This window comes from Palaemon carinicauda, chromosome 30 (assembly GCF_036898095.1).
Source record: "Palaemon carinicauda isolate YSFRI2023 chromosome 30, ASM3689809v2, whole genome shotgun sequence".
Classification (NCBI taxonomy): domain Eukaryota; kingdom Metazoa; phylum Arthropoda; class Malacostraca; order Decapoda; family Palaemonidae; genus Palaemon; species Palaemon carinicauda.
This window is the reverse complement of record NC_090754.1, coordinates 67,900,477-67,922,739: the sequence shown is the minus strand read 5'-3', so window position 1 is coordinate 67,922,739 and position 22,263 is coordinate 67,900,477. Positions and strand designations below refer to the sequence as shown.

The 22,263-nt window shown below is 37.4% G+C and overlaps 1 protein-coding gene across 1 annotated transcript in view; it reads left to right on the top strand.

The window, feature by feature from the left end:
- LOC137623592 (piezo-type mechanosensitive ion channel component-like) overlaps window positions 1-9,816 on the top strand; it is a 375,321-nt gene extending 365,505 nt beyond the window's left edge. The window contains exons 36-37 of the mRNA XM_068354425.1: window positions 7,380-7,537; window positions 9,691-9,816. Coding sequence (XP_068210526.1) covers window positions 7,380-7,537; window positions 9,691-9,816 — 284 coding nt within the window. The remainder of the gene's footprint in view (window positions 1-7,379; window positions 7,538-9,690) is intronic.
- The last annotated feature ends 12,447 nt before the right edge of the window (window positions 9,817-22,263 follow it).

Below are 22,263 nucleotides of genomic sequence, written 5' to 3'. Positions count from 1 at the left end.
ACGGCCGGTGAGAATGTACCAGAGAATGCCTTCCAAGCCCAATAAATTAATAACATAATAAGGAGAAAACAAACACCATGTAAGGCAATAATATAATACTGTAAGTAAACATAAATCATAAACTAGCCATAGGCATAGGGGATGTAATGCTAAAATAATATGAGGACCAGGGATCACCTGAGTGTCCCGTCGTGAAAGGAATCAACCTTACATGTCTAAGCATATCTAAACTTTACAGGAATGATAATTACAATAACAGTTAAATCATAACAATTAAACATGGCAAAATAACTTAGGGCTAACGAACCACCCAGGAGAGTGGCGACGTGGTGTGAGAGGTGGTCAGGAGGGAGGAGAGAAGAGATGGAATAAAGAAATAATCAGAGATTAATGGGGGGAGATAAGACTCCCCGCTGCAACCGTAGGGTATTTAAGGGCCTGTAAGTTCTTTAGATAGTGGCGTTTGAAAACCATAGGAGACTTCCAACCCGTGTATTTTTTAAGGTCATCAAAGTCCATGTTCTGGAAGTAATTGATAGAGGTAGCTATTGACCGTATATCATGAGCATGGGGAAATGATTCCGGGTTAGCATGTTTAATGAAGTAGAGGATTTGTTGTCTGATACCTTGAATGGTCAAAGTACCACCTTGTTCCCTGATAAATAAGGGGCCAGACGAGCGGGTGGCAGATCTAGCTAAAAAGGTCCTGAGAGTAGTGACTGGACACAGCGAAGGATCCTGGGGAAGAGAGATGATCTTCCAAGGGGACCACCTATTTTGCGGGTCCTCATTTTTTGCTAGGAAAGCTCTGTCTGGGGTAAGCAGTACTTCGCCTGTAGGGAGGAAATCTATGTTTTCCGGGTTACGTGAGAGCGCTGCTAGTTCTGAGATTCTAGCACCTGAGGCCATAGCTGATAGAAATAACGTCTTCCTAAGCAGAGTGATATAAGAGCAGGACTCGTTGTCAGTGTCCGACGCGAGTTTGAGGACATTGTTCAGAGACCAAGAGACTTTTTGTGGCCGATCCAACGGCCGAAGCCTAGCACATGCTTTTGGAATAGATGAGAAATAGGAATCAGCTAGATTAATGTTAAACCCAACCAGGAATATCTTCTTCAGAGCTGACTTGATGGTAGTTATAGTGCTAGCTGCCAAGCCCTTGTCAAATAAGAACCTAAAGAACGAGATGGCTAAATTCGGAGTCATACGAGTGTGGTCTGAATTCTTTAAGAAACCTGCTAATTTCTTAACAGCCGAATCATATTGACGAATTGTCGAGTCCCTTTTGTCCGCTTCGATGAAGAGAACGTTTTCTGGGTCAATGTTTGCGTCTTTATGCGCTGCAAACTTCATGAAGTCCACAAAGTTAGGGTTTTGGCTATCCTTGAGGAATCTGACACAGTCTGTGTTTGAATTACTTGGGTTAGTTTGGGGAATGGAATCCGGAAGGGTCGGAGTTTCAGCTCGAGGAGGAGAGGAAACCAACTGCTCTTTGGCCAGTGAGGTGCTACTAAGGCCACTGTCCCCCGGAAGGAGCGTAGTTTGTGCAATACTTTCATTAGAAGATTCACTGGTGGAAATAGGTAAATCTTCCTCCAATGGTTCCAATCCAGGGTTAATGCGTCTATGGCATAAGCCTGAGGGTCCATGTTTGGTGTCACATAACAAGGAAGTTTGTGATTCATCTGAGTTGCGAATAGATCTACCTGAAGGCCCGGAACCAGCCTGAGTATCCACTGGAATGAAATTATGTCCAGAGACCATTCTGATTCCAGTGGTTTCATCCTGGATAGTGAGTCCGCTATCACATTCTGGACTCCCGCTAGGTGGGTTGCTGACAGGAACCAGTTCTTTTCTGCTGCCAAGGTGAAGATAGTGACCAGGATCTGATTCAGGTTGGGCGACTTGGATCCTCCTCTGTTGATGCAGTGTACTACGGCTGTGCTGTCTGACACTACTCTGATGTGGGTCGACCTCGGAGGAGAGAGCCTCTTCAGGGTCAAGAACACTGCCATGGCTTCGAGAACATTGATGTGGAAGTGTTTCATGGCGGGTGACCAAGAGCCCTGAAACATCTGACGTTCGTAGTAACCCCCCCATCCACTCAGAGACGCGTCTGTATGAATTGTCACTTGTGGGGGTGGGAATTGAAGAGGAACCGATTTGGAAAGGTTCTTCGATTCGGACCATGGCTGTAATCTCATTTTCAAGACAGAGGGGATTTTCGAGACCTTGTCTCTTAAAGGTACTGTGGCTCTCTTTCTCCAAACTCGATTGATGTCTTTGAGTTTGGCTTTCAATAGGCGATCTGTTACTGAGGCGAATTGCAGAAGGCCGAGGATTCTTTCTAAGGCTCTTCTGGACACCTGCCTGTGTTTTAGAAAATTCTTGACCTTGGAAGCTATTTCTCTTACCTTTTTGGGAGGTAGAACCAGCTTGTGCCGTGCAAGGTCCCACTGTATGCCTAACCATTCGAAGCGGTCTGATGGAAGTAGGCGGGATTTTTGGAGATTGACCCGAAATCCCAGGTTGGCAAGAAAACGAAGTACTTTCTTCGTAGCTCTGTTGCACTCCAGGGCTGACCGAGCCCAAATAAGCCAATCGTCCAGATAAGCAACGATCTGAATCCCTTGGTTCCTGAGTTGTTCTAGCACCGTCTCTCCCAGTTTCGTGAATATCCTGGGTGCAATGTTGAGGCCGAAGGGCATGACTTTGAATGCAAAGGCTTTCCTGCCTAGACGGAAACCTAGGTAAGGAGAGAAGTTTCGAGCTATTGGTACGTGATAATAGGCGTCGGTAAGATCGATAGAGGTGGTGACGGCCCCACGGGGAAGCAGGGTACGTACCTGAGAGATGGTCAACATCCGGAACTTGTCGCAGAGGATGTAAGAATTTAGCTTTGACAAGTCCAGGACCACTCTCAATGCCGACGAGCCTTTCTTCGGAACTGTGAACAGGCGGCCTTGGAACTTCAGCGATCGAACCCGTTTGATTGCTTTTTTCTGTAGTAACTCGGTGGTGTACTCTCTCAGAATGGATGTGGGTCTCTGGAAGAAGGTCACTGGTGGAGGAGGGGAACCTTGTGACCATTTCCACCCCAAGCCTTTGGAGACTATGCTGTGAGCCCACGGACTGAAGGTCCAATGGTCTCGAAAGTGGTAAAGTCTCCCCCCTACCGGAACTATATCATTGCGAGGGAGTGAATCTAGGTTCTTTCCCTCCTCGAGAACCCCTTGTCCTAGGTCCGCCTCGTTGACGGAACTGTCCTCTAGCCCTGTAGCTACCTCTCTGGTGTCCACGAAAGGGACCTGAGGGTCCGTAGCTAGGGATGTATGCGGGTGAGGGCATCCAAACGGGGTTGGGTTGGGTACCTGGGGGAGCAGTGAGGTAGACCACCTGTTGAGGGTGTTTCGGCTGTAGAGGAGACGAAGCAGTGGGAGACTGTGAAGACGAGTGGGCAATCGACGATTGTTGGTAGTGACCTCGGCTCGTCTTGTAAGGGGCAAACCTCTGTTTCTTCCTGAAGAAGTTTTGTTTTTGCCCTTCAACCCTCTTTTTGGCAGTGAGGCCCCATCTCACTTGCAAATTTTGATTTGCTCTCGCAGCGTCTTGTAGTACCTTGTTCACCTCCTCCTGAGGAAAAAGGTTCTTACCCCAGCAGGGGGAAGCTATCAGCCTATTCGGTTCATGCCTGATCGTGGCCTCAGAAAGAACGTGCTTCCTGCAACTAACCCGAGCCGAACAAAACTCGTGTAAGTCGATTTGGAAGGACAGAGACAGGTTCTTTGTGAATATCCGGAACATGGTCTCGGTCGGGTAAAGTGAGGTTAGGGACTCCACGGAGGTAATGGAGTGGAGAGACCTAGCCAACCTATTCCGTGCCTCAAACTCAGTCTTGAGAAGAATATCTGGTAATTTAGGAAGCTTCTCGGAGAACAGATTAGAGGCACAGTCTGGGTCTAACTTCCCTACTGTGAAAGTAGCGGGGGCATCATCCCAGATAGTAACGGTACTCGGAATGAGCATGGAGGTGGGATCGGTCTCTTTAAGAGCTGGCATGGCAGAACCTTCTTTGATAGCCTGAAAAGTAAGAGCTGCCACTTTATCTGTAATAGGGAAGGTAATACCTGGAGAAGCTGTAAATATGGTGTAGGCTCCTTTGTGTGGGGTGAGCTTGGAATTAGTGCAACCCCAGTCTGACAACGTCCTGGCCCAGAAAGATTGGGCCTGCTCTTTAGGGAATATTACCGTTTCCTTCGGTACCTTGTCTAACCTAACCAAGGCATGTTCTTTCAATCGCACGAAGCCGTTGAATGGGAATTCTAGTCCCGGAGGGTAAAATTCTAAGTCCTCTAGAGGACGGGTGCCTATGCCCTCTAGAGTTATGGCACCATCAATATATGGAGCATGTAAGGCAAACCTCCAAGGGTTGTTTTTCTCGAAGGGAGGTAACTTCGATGCGTCCGGGGCTGAAGGAGGGGGCATCTGAGTTCCAGAACGGATGAGACTTGCCACCATATCTTTGAGCTCCGTCATAGCTCCTCGGTCTGCCCTAGACTGTTGAAGATATTGTTGTATCTGCTCTTTCACAATATCCCTGACCATGGCGGCGGATAAAGGGGGCTCCCGAGCTTGATCCTCTAACGAAGCCCTGGACTTAGTAGACTTTGACTTCTTAGGAGTCACGGTTTTAGGTATAGCAATATGAACATCAGGATCCTTTGAGGGTCCCGGAACCGGTGACACTGATAATGGCAAAGCTGAAGGCTTAAAGGTACGTAGTGGCTTCACCTTGGGTCGTACAGGAATGGAGGAACCTAGAGGAGAAGCCGTAGGTTTATCAAAGCCGTGAAAGGAAGTAGAAGAGGAAGGAGTGTGGGGTGAAAGGGGGTCCACCAACTCAACACCACCTACCTGCTCATCCATGGGTTCCTCGTCCAGACCTAGGTAGGGCTCGGCCTCCGTCACTAAAACCTCTTCCTCAGTTAGAATGGTTTCTCTAATCACTTCAATTAACGGGGCCGCTGTCTCCGGTGGAACTGCTGCAGTAGTAGAGCCTGGGAATAGGCGAGAAGCCATGTCTCCATCAAGAAGATAGGGTGCGCCAGCAGGCGCATTCCTCCCAAACCCTGACACCCAAGTCCGGAGAGTAGCTCTCGCCTCCCTGAGAGATTCATCATCAGCCTGAAAGAGGAGAGGGAATTAATGATGAAGTCAAAACTGAAGTCAATATACAAAGAGCAATTAATTCTTCGCAAAGAATATTAACAGGGCCACTAGAACCAACTTACCTCCTCGCTCAGGAGTAGGGCTGACAGCCCATAGCAGAGCATGCATGCCTCCGGAAACCATATCGTATAGGGGGCTTGTCCCGGTTCCCAAGAGAAGGATATGGCGCAATGGGCATGGGCCCGGCATAGATCATGGCCCATGGAATCAGTAAAGGCAGCGGAGCAGCCCCTGGCAGTGCAGCGGACTTTCTGTAAAAAGAAAGAAGACATAAGTCTGGATGTTCCTTGAGATTCTTGTCATTGACTTATGAATCAGAAACACTTAAATCTTAATTAATGTGTGAGTATGGTAGTAGCTAACACCTTAATAAAATAAGAAATTATAATAGAAAACCAGTAACCACATAGCATGAATCTCTAAACTTCATCGATATCACACTGTTAACTCCGGTTCTGGACTCCTGCTTGATCTCTGTTTTTACCGGAGGTCCGGTAGCAAAGGCCCGTCATCGTGAAATCGTGACCGTCTCCGGTACGATAACATTATCCTCAATGAATGAGTTATCTCCAGTGAAGCCGGAGATACGATGAAAACGGGGGCCTTAACTGTGTAATTGTGATCAAACATGACAAAGGTTCGTGTGTAAAAGGCTTCAGCCGGAGTCCGAGTGCCGGATTTCACCGTTGCACTCCAAAAATCTGCTCCGGAACGATAACTAGTTCTCACCCAATGAGTATCCAATATAGCGGAGCATAACTCAAGGCGGAGCCAAGCATAACTCAAGGCGGAGCTAAGGGTGTCGGTATAAAACGACCCCAATTAATGACTCATACACTAACGTACCTAATAATAGTGTTAGCTATATTAACAGTAACCACATCAATAAATGGTTTATAAAATTAAACGTACTATCATCAATTCTGATACTGAGAAGAGGCCTGAATAACCCGTGATCGTATAAAAACGGAGAACGGGAAATTCACCTCTCTTACTCAAAGAAAACGAGAGAAAGGATAACTCATACCTGTAGAACAGGAAACGAGCACTCTATGCTTTCGCTCTCAAGGTTACATATTAAAAATTAACATCACACAATAAATAAGAAATTTAATAAAATTTATTGCTTTTCTTAGTAATAGTAATAACGAAGAATAACGACAACGTAACCAAAAAACAAGGATATAGTCTAAAACGAACCCTCCAGGAGGGTACAAATTAACAGACTAAATCGCTAAGCTTTAAATCGTTACTATGCTTTAAAACGCTAAGCTTTAAACCGTTACTATGCTTTAAAACGCTATCTTAAATCGCTATTCTTCGTAGGTCCAAATTGGACTTGCAAGCAAATAAATACCATAGTAAAAATTAATAATAATTAATGATAACATAAAAGGCCATAAAACGTAAGTGATATAACCTATCCGACAGAGTACCAGATGGGCAAAATTAACTAGAAAATTTACCGAAGCGAACATACCCAAAATGGCTGCCGATATCTCGGCAGGACAATCGCTTCCAAAACTAAAAACCACCATAATGGAAATAGAACAAATGCCCGGTACTGTCAAAAACTGCCAAGACAAACTATGGTACTTAACATTGGTAAGGGTGAAGTAACAACGTCAGTCATGTTGAAATAACGAGAAATTCTTCGAAAAAACACTGTGCCCAAAAAAACTATGCTTGCTTGAAGTCCAATTAAAGAAGGATGTCCTAGAGGGCGCGCGTGGTAGGTGTCGTTGGGGAGTTCAACCATGTTATCTAGGGCCTGTCACGGCCCTCCCCATTGATGAAGGGATTATCTAAATGGAAGACAACCTGTGAATAGTGGTTTACACACGCCTTTGTTTAATACACGACACCTACAAGGTGTTCGCGCGAGGGTTGTAACCTCTGCATTCCATGCTTTTATCTTTCTCTAGTATATTTGGAAGATTTATATTAGGAAAGGTATAAGGAAGGACCTTTCTCACCGGCCGTCACAGGCCCCCCAGAAATGTATTGTTTGTTCATTGATTGGTTAAACAGAATGTAATATAATAATGATAGTTTTCACACCAGCAAAATATAAATGAGAAGTCCAGTAAGGGAAGATAAAACTATCCATACTTGACTCACCAATGTATTATGTCCTTTTATTTCCATAGGGTTGGCTCCAATTTTGAGAAAAATAGTTCATTGGGCTAAATTTGGCTGGGAGTTCATGGAGTCTGTAATGATATCTGCCACGCAACAACTAAACAGACTTTCTAAAGACTATCGCTATGTTGCCAACTGCCTTGCAGAGGAAAAAAGGAGACTCAAAGTAGGTACCACTTTCTTTTGAAACTACTACAGTAATATGTTTATCCATTTCTTTCTTGTGAATAAACAGATGAATTTTCAAATAAATCCTGTGTGGCACTGAAGATCTTAGTTATCACATAATCTTAGCAACCATTCGTCTTTAAAGAAACATCAAATAATATATAAATGGAGCAATTTTCTAAGATTATATAAATTTGATTTTTCTTCTGTGCTCATTATCTTTTAAAGAAACTAATTAGTGTTTTAAAACATAAATTTCCCACTTTATAAGACCATAAATACTATTTCCTAATATCTGGAGTGATTCAAAATAATCAAACAGGAAGATGATATGATAGGATATTTACAAATGTTATCCCTAGGAAATTATACAATAAGATCGAAGGTATAAGTTGTTCTTTTAAGACTTCAGTGCTACAGAAAGTCAGGACAAAAATACCCCAAAAAAGAGAGAAACCAGCTGCATGGCCAAATGAAATAACATATGAATGTGCATTCTAAATTTATATGGAATCTACTTGTAACAATCAGCAGATCTTTGTTTATTAGGGGTTAAAATGTTAAATTCTGAATGTGGGCATTACTAGATCTGGTGACTGTGATCTTTAGGTTCTATTAAATACTGTAGTTTAAAGATAAATATGTGCATGGGTGATTTTGTTGCTTTCTTGCCATTGTCCTATGAAAATTGGGGTTACTTTGGCCCCATTCAAGGTAGATCATATCTCATTCTTGGCCTTCTTAGTATTGCAATGGGTTAGTAATGACTTCAGTTTTCCAAGCCAACATATATTTTAATCCCCCTTTGGAAACAGAATTCTTCATTCTTTTCATCTTATAGATTCCGAACATTTATGGGTAAGCTTTTCCAGTAATTTTAGGTAATTTGAGTTATCTGGATGTCGTCGGGGTAATAACAATACACATACTGTACTGTACTGTATGTGGTCTCATTACTAAATACATACAGTTAAGACATTTGTTACCCAATAATCCACATAGGCCATTGCCTTCATTAATTTTTTTTTGTCTAAACATATATTGTAGAATTGATATAATCACAGTTATTGTTTTTAAACTCTACTCTAATTAAATCTTTTCAATAGAAATTGGAAGGTGTACTCAAATTTACTTAGTAATTAAAAAGAGTAAATGTAATTATATCCTCTTTGTCTTAAATAATTCAAATGATATTAAAAACTTTATAATATTGGTAAATTACAGATTTTTTGCCAAATGTTCTCCTCTCTTAAATACACATGAAATTCATTCTTTTCTCCTTTATACCAAAATTAAAGAAGCTGAAGGTATGTTTGATCTGAATAATTACTACATGCTTAAATTATATTTTATTGCTTATCAAAATATATATCTTCTATATTTTATCCAGTTTTAAAAGATATTTGATGATCTTTCAGAAATACTTTATGCATTTTTTTCCAAATCCTCAACATAATGTAAATACTGTATGATGTAAATTGGTATATTCATAAAAATAATACCATTGTTTTCTACCCGGTGAGTAATTTTTACTAAGCATTTTTTCCATTTACTGTACAGTACTTGTTATATTCTGCCTTTTTATTCATGTTTTATCTAATCGTTATCGCGCTTCTCAAAAGCAGCATCAGACCAGAACAAATATAAAAGCTTCCAGTCTTGTCACAACAGCTGGTTTGACTCTATGACACACTAAGACAACATTTTAATTTCGGATCTTAAGAGCCCTGCTTTCAAAAAGATTATCTTACTGGCACTTGCCCTATTTATTCGGTTACATTCTTGTGTAACTTGATTAATAGTTATACAGTATGTACCATTCCTTTCCCTGTAATTTTTCTTCAATTTAAGTTTCATTACTTTGAAAGCCAAGTATATAAATGTGTTTATGGTAGCTCTAACCCAGCTGATTACTGCCCATTTTCTATGACTTCTATATTATCTAAAGTTTTTTCCTTATTTTGGCAAAATGATCTAATATAGATATGAAGAAGATAATCATTTGTTCACTAGTTTTAATAGATATGCAGAAGGTAAACATTTGCTCACTAGTTTGAATAGATATGCAGAAGGTAATCATTTGTTCACTAGTTTGCAGTTTGGCTATTGTAAAAGCTTTGGTGCATGTAATACCCTGATTACAATTTCCAGGGCTATACAGAAATCATTCTCTTGATTGTAGTCAGGAAGTTTGTAGGATTGGCCTTGATTTTATTGCTGCCTTTGACCTTGTTAATCATGAAGCCCCTGCCTTCAAATATAAACAAAAGGGGATAGTTGGGTCTTTTCTTACCATCATTATTGAATTTAGGAGGAGTAAACTGGAAAGAATAGTTGTTGATGGGCACCACAGTGACTAAGAATTTAATATCTGGCATTCTTCAAGGCACTGTTATCAGCATATTGCCCTTCATAATATATACTGAATGCTTCCTGTATGTTTTGGCATGGAAAACACTAGTTGCACATGCAGATGATGTTAATGTATTTGCATCACTTCCATCTCCTGTATGTAAACTTATGGTTTCTGAATTCCATAACCCTTTGGTAATCTCACCAATGACACAAGTGCTATCAGGGTCATCGCTCTTGGTCATGGAAAAAGTGGTGCTTCTGCAGGGAATTTTATTTCTGTGTCATGCTACTAACAAACTACAACATATACACTTCTGAGTTCTTGCATTATGTCAAGTAAAGATTTACCTTTTTTATAGTATGCAGAAAAGTATATGTGTTTGCTTGCCAAACGACGAATAAAAGATGGTAGTTTGGTGCATATAAACGATGAGGTAGCTTTTGCCTTTTATTTTTCATCTAGCAAGCAAACAAATATACTTTTCTGCATACTCAAGCAAAATTACAATCTTTACTTGACATAATTCAACAATTCAGAAGTTCATATCCAATAAAGTTTGTCTGTATATATATATATATATATATATATATATATATATATATATATATATATATATATATATATATATATATATATATATATATATATATATATATATACATACATACATACATACATACATACATACATACATACATATACCGAAGGCACTTCCCCCAATTTTGGGGGGTAGCCGACATCAACAATGAAACAAAACAAAAAGGGGACCTCTACTCTCTACGTTCCTCCAGCCTAACCAGGGACTCATCCGAGTTCAGCTGGTACTGCTAGGGTGCCAAAGCCCATCCTCCCTCCTTATCCACCACAGATGAAGCTTCATAATGCTGAATCCCCTACTGCTGCTACCTCCGCTGTCATCTAAGGCACCGGAGGAAGCAGCAGGGCCTACCGGAACTGCGTCACAATCGCTCGCCATTCATTCCTATTTCTAGCACGCTCTCTTGCCTCTCTCACATCTATCCCCCTATCACCCAGAGCTTTCTTCACACCATCCATCCACCTAAACCTTGGCCTTCCTCTTGTACTTCTCCCATCAACTCTTGCATTCATCACCTTCTTTAGCAGACAGCCATTTTCCATTCTCTCAACATGGCCAACCCACCTCAACACATTCATATCCACTCTAGCCGCTAACTCATTTCTTACACCCGTTCTCACCCTCACCACTTCGTTCCTAACCCTATCTACTCGAGATACACCAGCCATACTCCTTAGACACTTCATCTCAAACACATTCAATTTCTGTCTCTCCATCACTTTCATTCCCCACAACTCCGATCCATACATCACAGTTGGTACAATCACTTTCTCATATAGAACTCTCTTTACATTCATGCCCAACCCTCTATTTTTTACTACTCCCTTAACTGCCCCCAACACTTTGCAACCTTCATTCACTCTCTGACGTACATCTGCTTCCACTCCACCATTTGCTGCAACAACAGACCCCAAGTACTTAACTGATCCACCTCCTCAAATAACTCTCCATTCAACATGACATTCAACCTTGTACCACCTTCCCTTCTCGTACATCTCATAACCTTACTCTTACCCACATTAACTCTCAACTTCCTTCTCTCACACACCCTTCCAAATTCTGTCACTAGTCGGTCAAGCTTCTCTTCTGTGTCTGCTACCAGTACAGTATCATCCGCAAACAACAACTGATTTACCTCCCATTCATGATCATTCTCGCCTACCAGTTTTAATCCTCGTCCAAGCACTCGAGCATTCACCTCTCTCACCACTCCATCAACATACAAGTTGAACAACCACGGCGACATCACACATCCCTATCTCAGCCCCACTCTCACCGGAAACCAATCACTCACTTCATTTCCTATTCTAAACACATGCTTTACTACCTTTGTAGAAACTTTTCACTGCTTGCAACAACCTTCCACCAACTCCATATAACCTCATCACATTCCACATTGCTTCCCTATCAACTCTATCATATGCTTTCTCCAGATCCATAAACGCAACATACACCTCCTTAACTTTTGCTAAATATTTCTCGCATATCTGCCTAACTGTAAAAATCTGATTCATACAACCCCTACCTCTTCTAAAACCACCCTGTACTTCCAAGATTGCATTCTCTGTTTTATCCTTAATCCTATTAATCATTACTCTACCATACACTTTTCCAACTACACTCAACAAACTAATACCTCTTGAATTACAACACTCATGCACATCTCCGTTACCCTTATATAGTGGTACAATACATGCACAAACCCAATCTACTGGTACCATTGACAACACAAAACATATATTAACAATCTCACCAACCATTCAAGTACAGTCACACCCCCTTCCTTCAACATCTCAGCTCTCACACCATCCATACCAGATGCTTTTCCTACTCTCGTTTCATGTAGTGCTCTCCTCACTTCCTCTATTGTAATCTCTCTCTCATTCTCATCTCCCATCACTGGCACCTCAACACCTGGAACAGCAATTATATCTGCCTCCCTATTATCCTCAACATTCAGCAAACTTTCAAAATATTCCGCCCACCTTTTCCTTGCCTCCTCTCCTTTTAACAACCTTCCATTTCCATCTTTCACTGTCTCTTCAATTCTTGCGCCACCCTTCCTTACTCTCTTCACTTCTTTCCAAAACTTCTTCTTATTCTCTTCATATGACTAAACCCAGTCCCTGACCCCACCTCAGGTCAGCTGCCCTCTTTGCCTCACGTACCTTGCGCTTTACTTCCACATTTTTCTCTTTATATTTTTCATACTTCTCTATACTATTACTCTGCAGCCATTCTTCAAAAGCCCTCTTTTTCTCTTCCACTTTTACCTTCACTCCTTCATTCCACCATTCACTGCCCTTCCTCATGCTGCCTCCAACAACCTTCTTTCCACACACATCACTTGCAATCCCAACAAAATTTTCTTTTACTAACTTCCACTCCTCCTCTAAATTGCCAGTTTCTCTTAGTTTCACTTCATCATATATCATTTTCAACCTTTCCTGATATTTACTTTTTACCCCCGGTTTTATTAGCTCTTCAACCCTCACTAGCTCCCTTTTACATCCACCTACTCTATTCCCGCACTCTTTTGCTCTCATTTGCTACAACTAATTTTCCTTCCACCAAAAAATGATCAGACATACCGTTAGCCATACCCCTAAACACGTGCATGTCTTTCAATCTTCCAAACATTCTTTTAGTTATCAACACATAATCCATTAATGCCCTTTCTACTACTCTTCCATTTGCCACTCTTACCCATGTATACTTATTTTTATCTTTCTTTTTAAAAAATCTAGCAATTATTACCATCTCTTGTTCAACACACATATCTACCAGTCTCTCACCACTCTCATTTTCACCTGGTACGCCATACTTCCCAATGACACCTTCTACCTCTCCAGCACCCACTCTAGCATTTAAGTCACCCATGACAACTACATAATTCCTTCTACCCAGTCCTTCTACACACCTAGTTAATTCATTCCAGAACTCATTCCGCTCTTCTTCACTTTTCTCACTACCTGGCCCATACGCACTGACAAATGCCCAACATTCCCTACCCAACCTAACCGTTACCCACATTAACCTAGATGATATCTCCTTCCATTCCACTACTTTACCCGTCATCCATTCACTCAGCAATAAAGCCACACCCTCTCTCGCTCTTCCCCTTTCAATCCCAGACACTCTACCAGACATTTCACCAAACATCACTTCACCCTTTCCTTTCATCTTTGTCTCACACAAGGCCAATACATCCATCCTTCTACTTCTAAACATACTTCCAATCTCACATCTTTTACTCTCTATCGTACTACATCCACGCACATTCAAACACCCCAAAACTAGAGTGCGGGGAGCAGTCACTCTCCCCCCAGCTCCATCTCTTTGATAATGTCTCACAGGATTTTTATACAGGAGAGGGGGTTCCCAGCCCCCTCGTCCCGTCCCTTTTAGTCACTTCTTACGACACGCAGGGATAATGTTGGCGCTATTCTAATTGTTTTTATGCCCCCGCGGCCACATACATATATTTGTTCCAACACGATATACAAACCTCGTAATCATTTAATATAGGAATTCGCTTCAGCTCAGCTGAAACGAATTCCTATTTTAAATGATTACAGGTTTGTATGGCTAGGAAAAATATACTTTAGGACAAATTGTCATATTTATATATCCATATATATTTATATATATATATATATATATATATATAATGTGTATATATATATGTGTATATATATATTTATATACATACATATATATATACATATATATATGTATATATATGTGTATACAGTATATATATATATATATATATATATATATATATATATATATATATATATATATATATATATATATATATATATATATTTATACCTATATATATATTTATACCTATATATATATTTATACCTATATATATATTTATACCTATATATATATTTATACCTATATATATATTTATACCTATATATATATTTATACCTATATATATATTTATACCTATATATATATTTATACCTATATATATATTTATACCTATATATATATTTATACCTATATATATATTTATACCTATATATATATTTATACCTATATATATATTTATACCTATATATATATTTATACCTATATATATATTTATACCTATATATATATATATATATATATATATATATATATATATATATATATATATATATATATATATATATACCTATATAATATATATATATATATATATATATATATATATATTTATGTATATATATATATATATATATATATATATATATATATATATATATATTTATGTATATATATATATATATATATATATATATATATATATATATATATATATATATATATATATATATATATATTTATGTATATATATATTTATGTATATATATATATATATATATATATATATATATATATATATATATTTATGTATATATATATATATATATATATATATATATATATATATATATATATATGTATATATATATATATATATATATATATATATATATATATATATATATATATTTATATTTATATGTATATATATATATATATATATATATATATATATATATATATATAAGTATATATATATATATATATATATATTTATAAGTATATATATATATATATATATATTTATAAGTATATATATATATATATATATATATATATTTATAAGTATATATATATATATATATATATATATATATATATATATATATATATATATATATATATATATATATATATATATATATATATATTTATATAATTGCAGGTAAATCAATACATGTCATGCAATAAATAGTAAAAAACATTTACATTGATAAAAATGTACATAGTCATAAAGACGTGCTCTTGAGTCTGAAAGGGAAGAATCAAGTATTAGTAGGCACTCGTTCTACGGAACGTTAGTCTTTATGTAACACACGTCATGCACGTGGCATGTAGCACTCATGTGGTAATCTACTATGACATTTCACCTGAGGTAAGAACAGTTAAAGAAAACACAAGGTGGTTTCTGCTTCACTACGTATCACTTGAGGGTCAACATAGGCACCCGACGAGTTAGAGTCCCTAATAACTCACTGTTCTAAGCAGAGTTCAGAGCAGGTTTCATAACACTACCTGCGGCTACCACAAAATGTTTCACTTCGTGCACTTGTTTCGCATAATGTTTAAAGAAAACACGCGAGGATTTCCAGCCTGTATAGTTCTTGAGGCTTTCGAAATCCATACTCTGAAAGAAATTCAGAGACGAAGCGACTTTCCTAGGATCATGACCAGCGGGTGTACTGTCTGGATCCGCTCTGCGAATGAAGTAGGTGATTTTTGCTCTGCCACAATTATGCAAATATCTCGAAAAGTAAGATTTACTTTAAGGCCAGAGCTTATTTAAACAATACTTTAACCTTTGTACTCAACTTTCCAGAAGAAGGTGAAGCTGACGGTTGAGACATAGCGAGGATGCAAGTAGATAAAGTCGCACAAAGGGAAAAATACGTCCAATCGAGCGAGCTACTAGCAAAGGAATGGGGACGGACGTGACGTCATCAAAAGCAATGGCGTCCGTCTGTTTACATCGCGAGTACCGATATCGCCACATCTAGATCGGCTGCGGCTCAGCTCCCAGCCACTCCCTGTCCGCCATATTGAAGCGTTAACTCTATATGGGGTGCAGATAGCTATGTGGCACGTCTATACATGCGTGTCCCCTGTTGTTACACGATGTCTTAAGGGGAAACCTTTAGGATACTCGCTCCAGAAGTTAGAATTCTGTGATAACCTGTGGTTTAATTCTCTGGGAAAATCCTAGTAGTGATTACCCAAGGAAGCTACCAAAAAGGATCCTTCCATCAGGACGCCATGGCTTGAGCCCAAAAATATATATATATATATATATATATATATATATATATATATATATATATATATATATATATATATATATATATTTATAAGTATATATATATATATATATATATATATATATATATATATATATATATATATATATTTATAAGTATATATATATATATATATATATATATATATATATATATATATATATATATATATATATATATATTTATAAGTATATATATATATATATATATATATATATATATATATATATATATATATATATATTTATAAGTATATATATATATATATATATATATATATATATATATATATATATATTATAAGTATATATATATATATATATATATATATATATATATATATATATATATATATATATATATATATATATTTATAAATATATATATATATATATATATATATATATATATATATATATATATTTATAAGTATATATATATATATATATATATATATATATATATATATATATATATATATTTATAAGTATATATATTGGTGTGCTACTGTCTTAAGCACACATTTGAGTATGAGTTGTTTTCAAATGTATTTGAATGGTTTACTGAACACATTTTAGTAGTTTTTAAGTTTTATTGTGAATAACAACTGAGTTAAACATCTCCATCACTGGAGGAAGCTGTGTTGGTCCACATGACCAATTCTGGTGAAGTTTTGATATGAACTGAACAAATTACTGATATCCCAAAAATCGTACACTTGCTTTAATTTGGCTAAGTGACGGAATCGGAAGACACCTGCATCCGGTGACGTCACAAACTTTCACACGAAGAGACAATGTGTTGACACTAAGAAAGAATGACAACTTAGCATCTTACATCCTGTATACAATTTGAGTTGACCATAGCAAATCTCACGGTCAGCTCTTCCAACCAACATGACATATTACGTCATTTGTTTTAAACATGTAATATTACTATTCTAATCATTACATAAGCTCGGCCAGCTATCTCAATTTTTTTTTTTTTACAAAAATTTAACAACAAGCCGAAACATGGTTATTAGGTGTGACTGGACATACGTATCATTCTTTGTTCAAAACTAGCTATATCCAACTGAGGACGAATGTCCAAATAGGCACATCAAAATTAATAACAATAATGCATACAAAAAAGATATCACCAAAGCAAAAAGAAAAATGCATGATAAAACCAAGATCATATATATGGTACATTGCTAGCAAATGATTACATGGTACCAAAAAACAAAATAAATTCTGACTTACAAATGATTCGGTAACTTGATAAAGAATAATTGTTACCTTTGTCAGAAACAAGATACTCAATTTTTAGTGCACAAATACAAATTCCTGGTACGTACACGTACCACGGTTTCGTACATATATATATATATATATATATTTATATATAGGGCTGATACATTTTATTAGATGCCCATAGATTCTGTTATATATCTTATATATTTTTTTTTTTTTTTTTTTTTTTTTTTTTCTTTTCTTTTTTAACATTCCGGCTTATATATTTTTATTAGATGCCGAGAGAAAAAAAATGATTTATATCCTTTTTTATTTTATTTATTTTTTTAAATGTTATTTTAAATGTATTTTTAACAATGCAAATGTAGAGAATTTCTTTAATTACATATTACTAGCGTACTAATCAGCTTTTCATACAAACATCATCCTGACAAATTACTCCCTTAGCGAATGAGGTGGCCACTCATACAGCTTTGAACTGGATCAGGTAAGGGGTATTGTCAGGGCTATTCAACTCGTTCCTTTGTAGCTGCTTGCTGTGCCGTAACCTACGCCAAACAAGGATGTTCACGGCGATAAAAATTAACGCCGTTACAAATAAACCTGCTAGTAATATAGGGTGAAGAATCTCTTTGTAAGTCGGCGACAGGTGGTCCTTTTCGGTAAGTTTCATTAAGTGTTTCGCCACACTTCCTTTATAGGGGAGAGGAAGTGCGGGCGTTGTAGAGGTCCACGTGAAGTTCGCGAAGTAAGCACGTTCTCTGATGATTGTCCGTAGGCCAGTCACCATGGAATTCGGGGAAGTCCCGGTACAGCCATCTGCTGCGACGAAGATGTGGTTGAAGGATGTGGATCCGTCAGGGCATGATACATTGAAGCCGTCCTTGTCGTATCGTATCCACGAGCCATTATTTAGTCTGCAATTGAATTCTTTATTGTCAAAGGGATAAAGCTTATCCAGACAATTTTCACTTGTATGGGAGAGAGCACCGTCTAGCACTATACCTAACTCGCATGAATCCATCAAGTTTTTACGGAATTCAAATGAGTCAGCTGTACATATTTTTCTATCCATTGCGTCTGAACAGTGAGTTAATTGATTTAAGTCTTTAATGACCGTATATGTTTCCTTGTCTGGGGAAATCAATACGTGTCCTGTCAAACTGGATATTACTGGATTTGAGTGATTCGTCATGAAAGTCGGAAATGGTGATATCCTGTAAGATTGCCAGGCATCAGAAGAATCAAAGGGAATTGTAATCCTAACCTTGTTATTATCTACGTTTACTGTAATTAGGCTGTAATAAAATTCTAACCTATGTTCGTCTAACAAAGGAACATAGCCTAGTTTATCCCTAGTGTTCTCCAGAACTAATTTTAAGTAACGTATAGGCAACAAATGGGGCGACAATACACCTTTAGTTGCTAACGTGATAGCTTCTACATAATCCTTGGATTTCTCAATGAAATGTGCAATTCTGTTATGTATGTGATCTATCTTTGAATCATAATACGTTAATGTTGCTAACAAATCCTGTACTTCCATAATTTGAACGATATTATCTGAATGTTCATTTAACAAATCCATAATTTTATTGATTGAAGCTAACTGATCCCTTAGTTCTGACATAATCAATTCATCTTTATGAGTCAAGAACTCAATTTTCTTATTTTGATTACTAATTTTAAGACGATTGGAAAGTCCTAAACCTAAACTTGTAACAGACCCAAAGATGCTTAATGCAGCATAAATGAACGGATTCCGTCTTTCTTTTTGTTCGTGTCCTACAGTCCACATCAAAAGGTCATAAGCCAAAGATCCTGTCTCTCCAGTCTTATTTTTCAAGTCATCAGATAGCATCTCTGCAACTTTTAATGTTGATCCAAGCAAACTCTTAGTAGTCAAATGAAAATGTCTCCTATGCAACTCATCCAATGATGCAGAAAACCTTGAAATGGCGGTTCTTAAGCTAGTGACATCATTCTCTTGAAGAAAAATTGCTTGCATATGCACTTCGACAATTACGTTGGTTGATGTAATAAAAATGTCTTCTTGTCTTTCAACTATATTTCCATATTTAAAATATATATTCTTAGTCTTAGAACTCATCCCATACGAAAAAAATGTCTGAGCGAACAATATCACTCCCAACAACAAAAAATTCATCTTGGAAAACCTGTAACGAGAAAAAACATATGTAATTACTCCTGTATTAAAAAGAAAACTTTTTAGTTACAAAAATTAAAATTTTTCCTCACTTCTTTTTAATTTCTTATGTGAGACAATGGTACTATTCTCTCATCCGTGGGTTGGGCTACGTTTTGAATTCTAAACCTATTGGCCGTTAATGTTTCCAAAATGTTAAATGGGCCTTCAAACTTAGGTGTTAGTTTATAGTTGAGCCCTTTTCTGACATTGATTTGAATATAGATGTTATCACCCACGGTATATGTTTTAGTTGGTTTCGCTATTTTATCATGATTCCTTTTCATTATGATTTGTGATTCTTCTAAATTCTTTCGAAGGATATCATATCGACTTATACTTGCATTTATACATTCTTTTAAAGGATTTGATAGATTAGTTGTAGGCGTTAATACATGGAAAGGTGTTCTAACTGGGGTACCATACAATGCTTCATGCGGTGACATTTTAATTGATATATGATATGAATGATTCAGAGTACTCAGTGCCGCCGGTATTGCAATATCCCAGTTGGGGTCTGATCCCCCTAGTGTTACCCTTAATATATTTAATATCTTCCTATTTGCTCTTTCCACTAGCCCATTCGACTCTGGGTGATATATCATGGTATTAACCTTCTTTATGTTGAGGAATTCACACAATGAGATAAGAAAGTGATTATTAAATTCACCACCCGAGTCTGAGATTATCATGTGTGGAATTCCATGTTTACAAATGTAACACTCGTAAAACTTCCTAGCGCATTCAATCGCAGTTTTAGTTTTAAGCGCTATTAGTTCTGTATATCGAGTTAAAGCATCTATAATCACTAAGAGGTGCTTATTCCCTCTGTCTGACTCGTAAAATCCTGTTAACAAATCTAAATGTATTCTTTCAAAGGGTTGATTGGGAACAGGATAAGCTCCTAAGCTAACAGGTGTTTTCGTATGCCCTTTGTTTTCCTGACATGTGCGACAATTAGCTATGTGTCTTTTTATATCTGTAAGCATTGTATGCCAATAAAACAATGATTTGGCTTTCTGTGACATTAATGAGAACCCAGGGTGTCCATGTAATGGATTTGAATGCAACCAATTCAGGACAGTGGAAACAAGTGAGTTTGGTACTACTACCTGGTCGTTAGTTACATGTGGTGTATTGCGGGTTTTCCTTGTCACAGTCCTACACAGAATATTATCTTTGATTACATAATTCTGCTGCTTATACTTTATATATTCTTTTTCTTTATGATTGCCTTTCAAAGCATTTATAATTGTTTCTATTTTCTGATCTTTTCTTTGCTCAGTCTGTAACAATTCAGCACTCCAGCCTAAATCTTCTTGTTCAGATATTGTTTTTACAATAGGCATGGATGTTGATATATCTATTAATTCAGCTAAAGACTCCGTACAAGATGACACGGGGTTGCGTGATAATGCATCCGCAATGATATTTGCTTTCCCAGGTAAATACCCGATTCTTGCGCCAAAATCTTGAATGATTAAATGCCACCGAGTTCGTTTAGGGCTGTGATTGAAACCTTTAAAGAACTCTGTTAGTGGTTTATGGTCAGTAAGAACCTTAACGGGATAACCGTAAATTATGAACTTAAAATGCACTAGCGAATTAACAATAGCTAGTCCTTCCTTGTCTATTACTGCATACTTACTTTCGGAAGTTCTCAATTTTCGAGAATAGAAAGCTATCGGGAAAAACTGTTTATCATATTGCTGAAGCAATACCCCTCCTACTCCTAAGTCTGAGGCGTCTGTTGCAATGAAGAATTCCTTACCGAAGTCAGGAAATTTTAAGATAGGAGAACTACACAGTTCATCTTTCAAAGTAATAAACGCCTGTTGATGTTGCTCAGACCATATGAAATCTACGCCCTTCTTCGTAAGATCAGTTAAAGGAGCGGCTATTATTGAATAGTTGCGTATAAAACGCCTGTAATATCCACTACAACCCAGAAATTGCTGTATTCCCTTGACATTAGTAGGTATGGGAAAATTACGTATAGCCGACACCTTATCATGGACTACTTTAAGACCTTGGCTTGACACCATGAAACCCAAATATATCAATTCTGTTTTGAAAAATTCACACTTACTAATCTTTACCCTTAAGTTATGTTGTCTTAATCTCTGTAGTACTAGTTCTAACTTACGTAGATGTTCCTCTAAGGTGTTGGAAAAGATTACAAGATCATCCATATAGGCATGCAATATATCCCCTAACAAGTCTCCAAACACTATGTTAATCATTCTTGTAAATGTTATAGGAGCACAACGTAAACCAAAAGGCATCCGTAAAAATTCATAATGTCCCCTGGCTGTGCTGAAGGCTGTGTATGGGATACTATCTTCTTCTAATGATATCTGGTGAAAGCCTTTAAGTAAGTCCAAACTGGTAAAATATTTATTCTGACCTAACAAAGACAAAATATC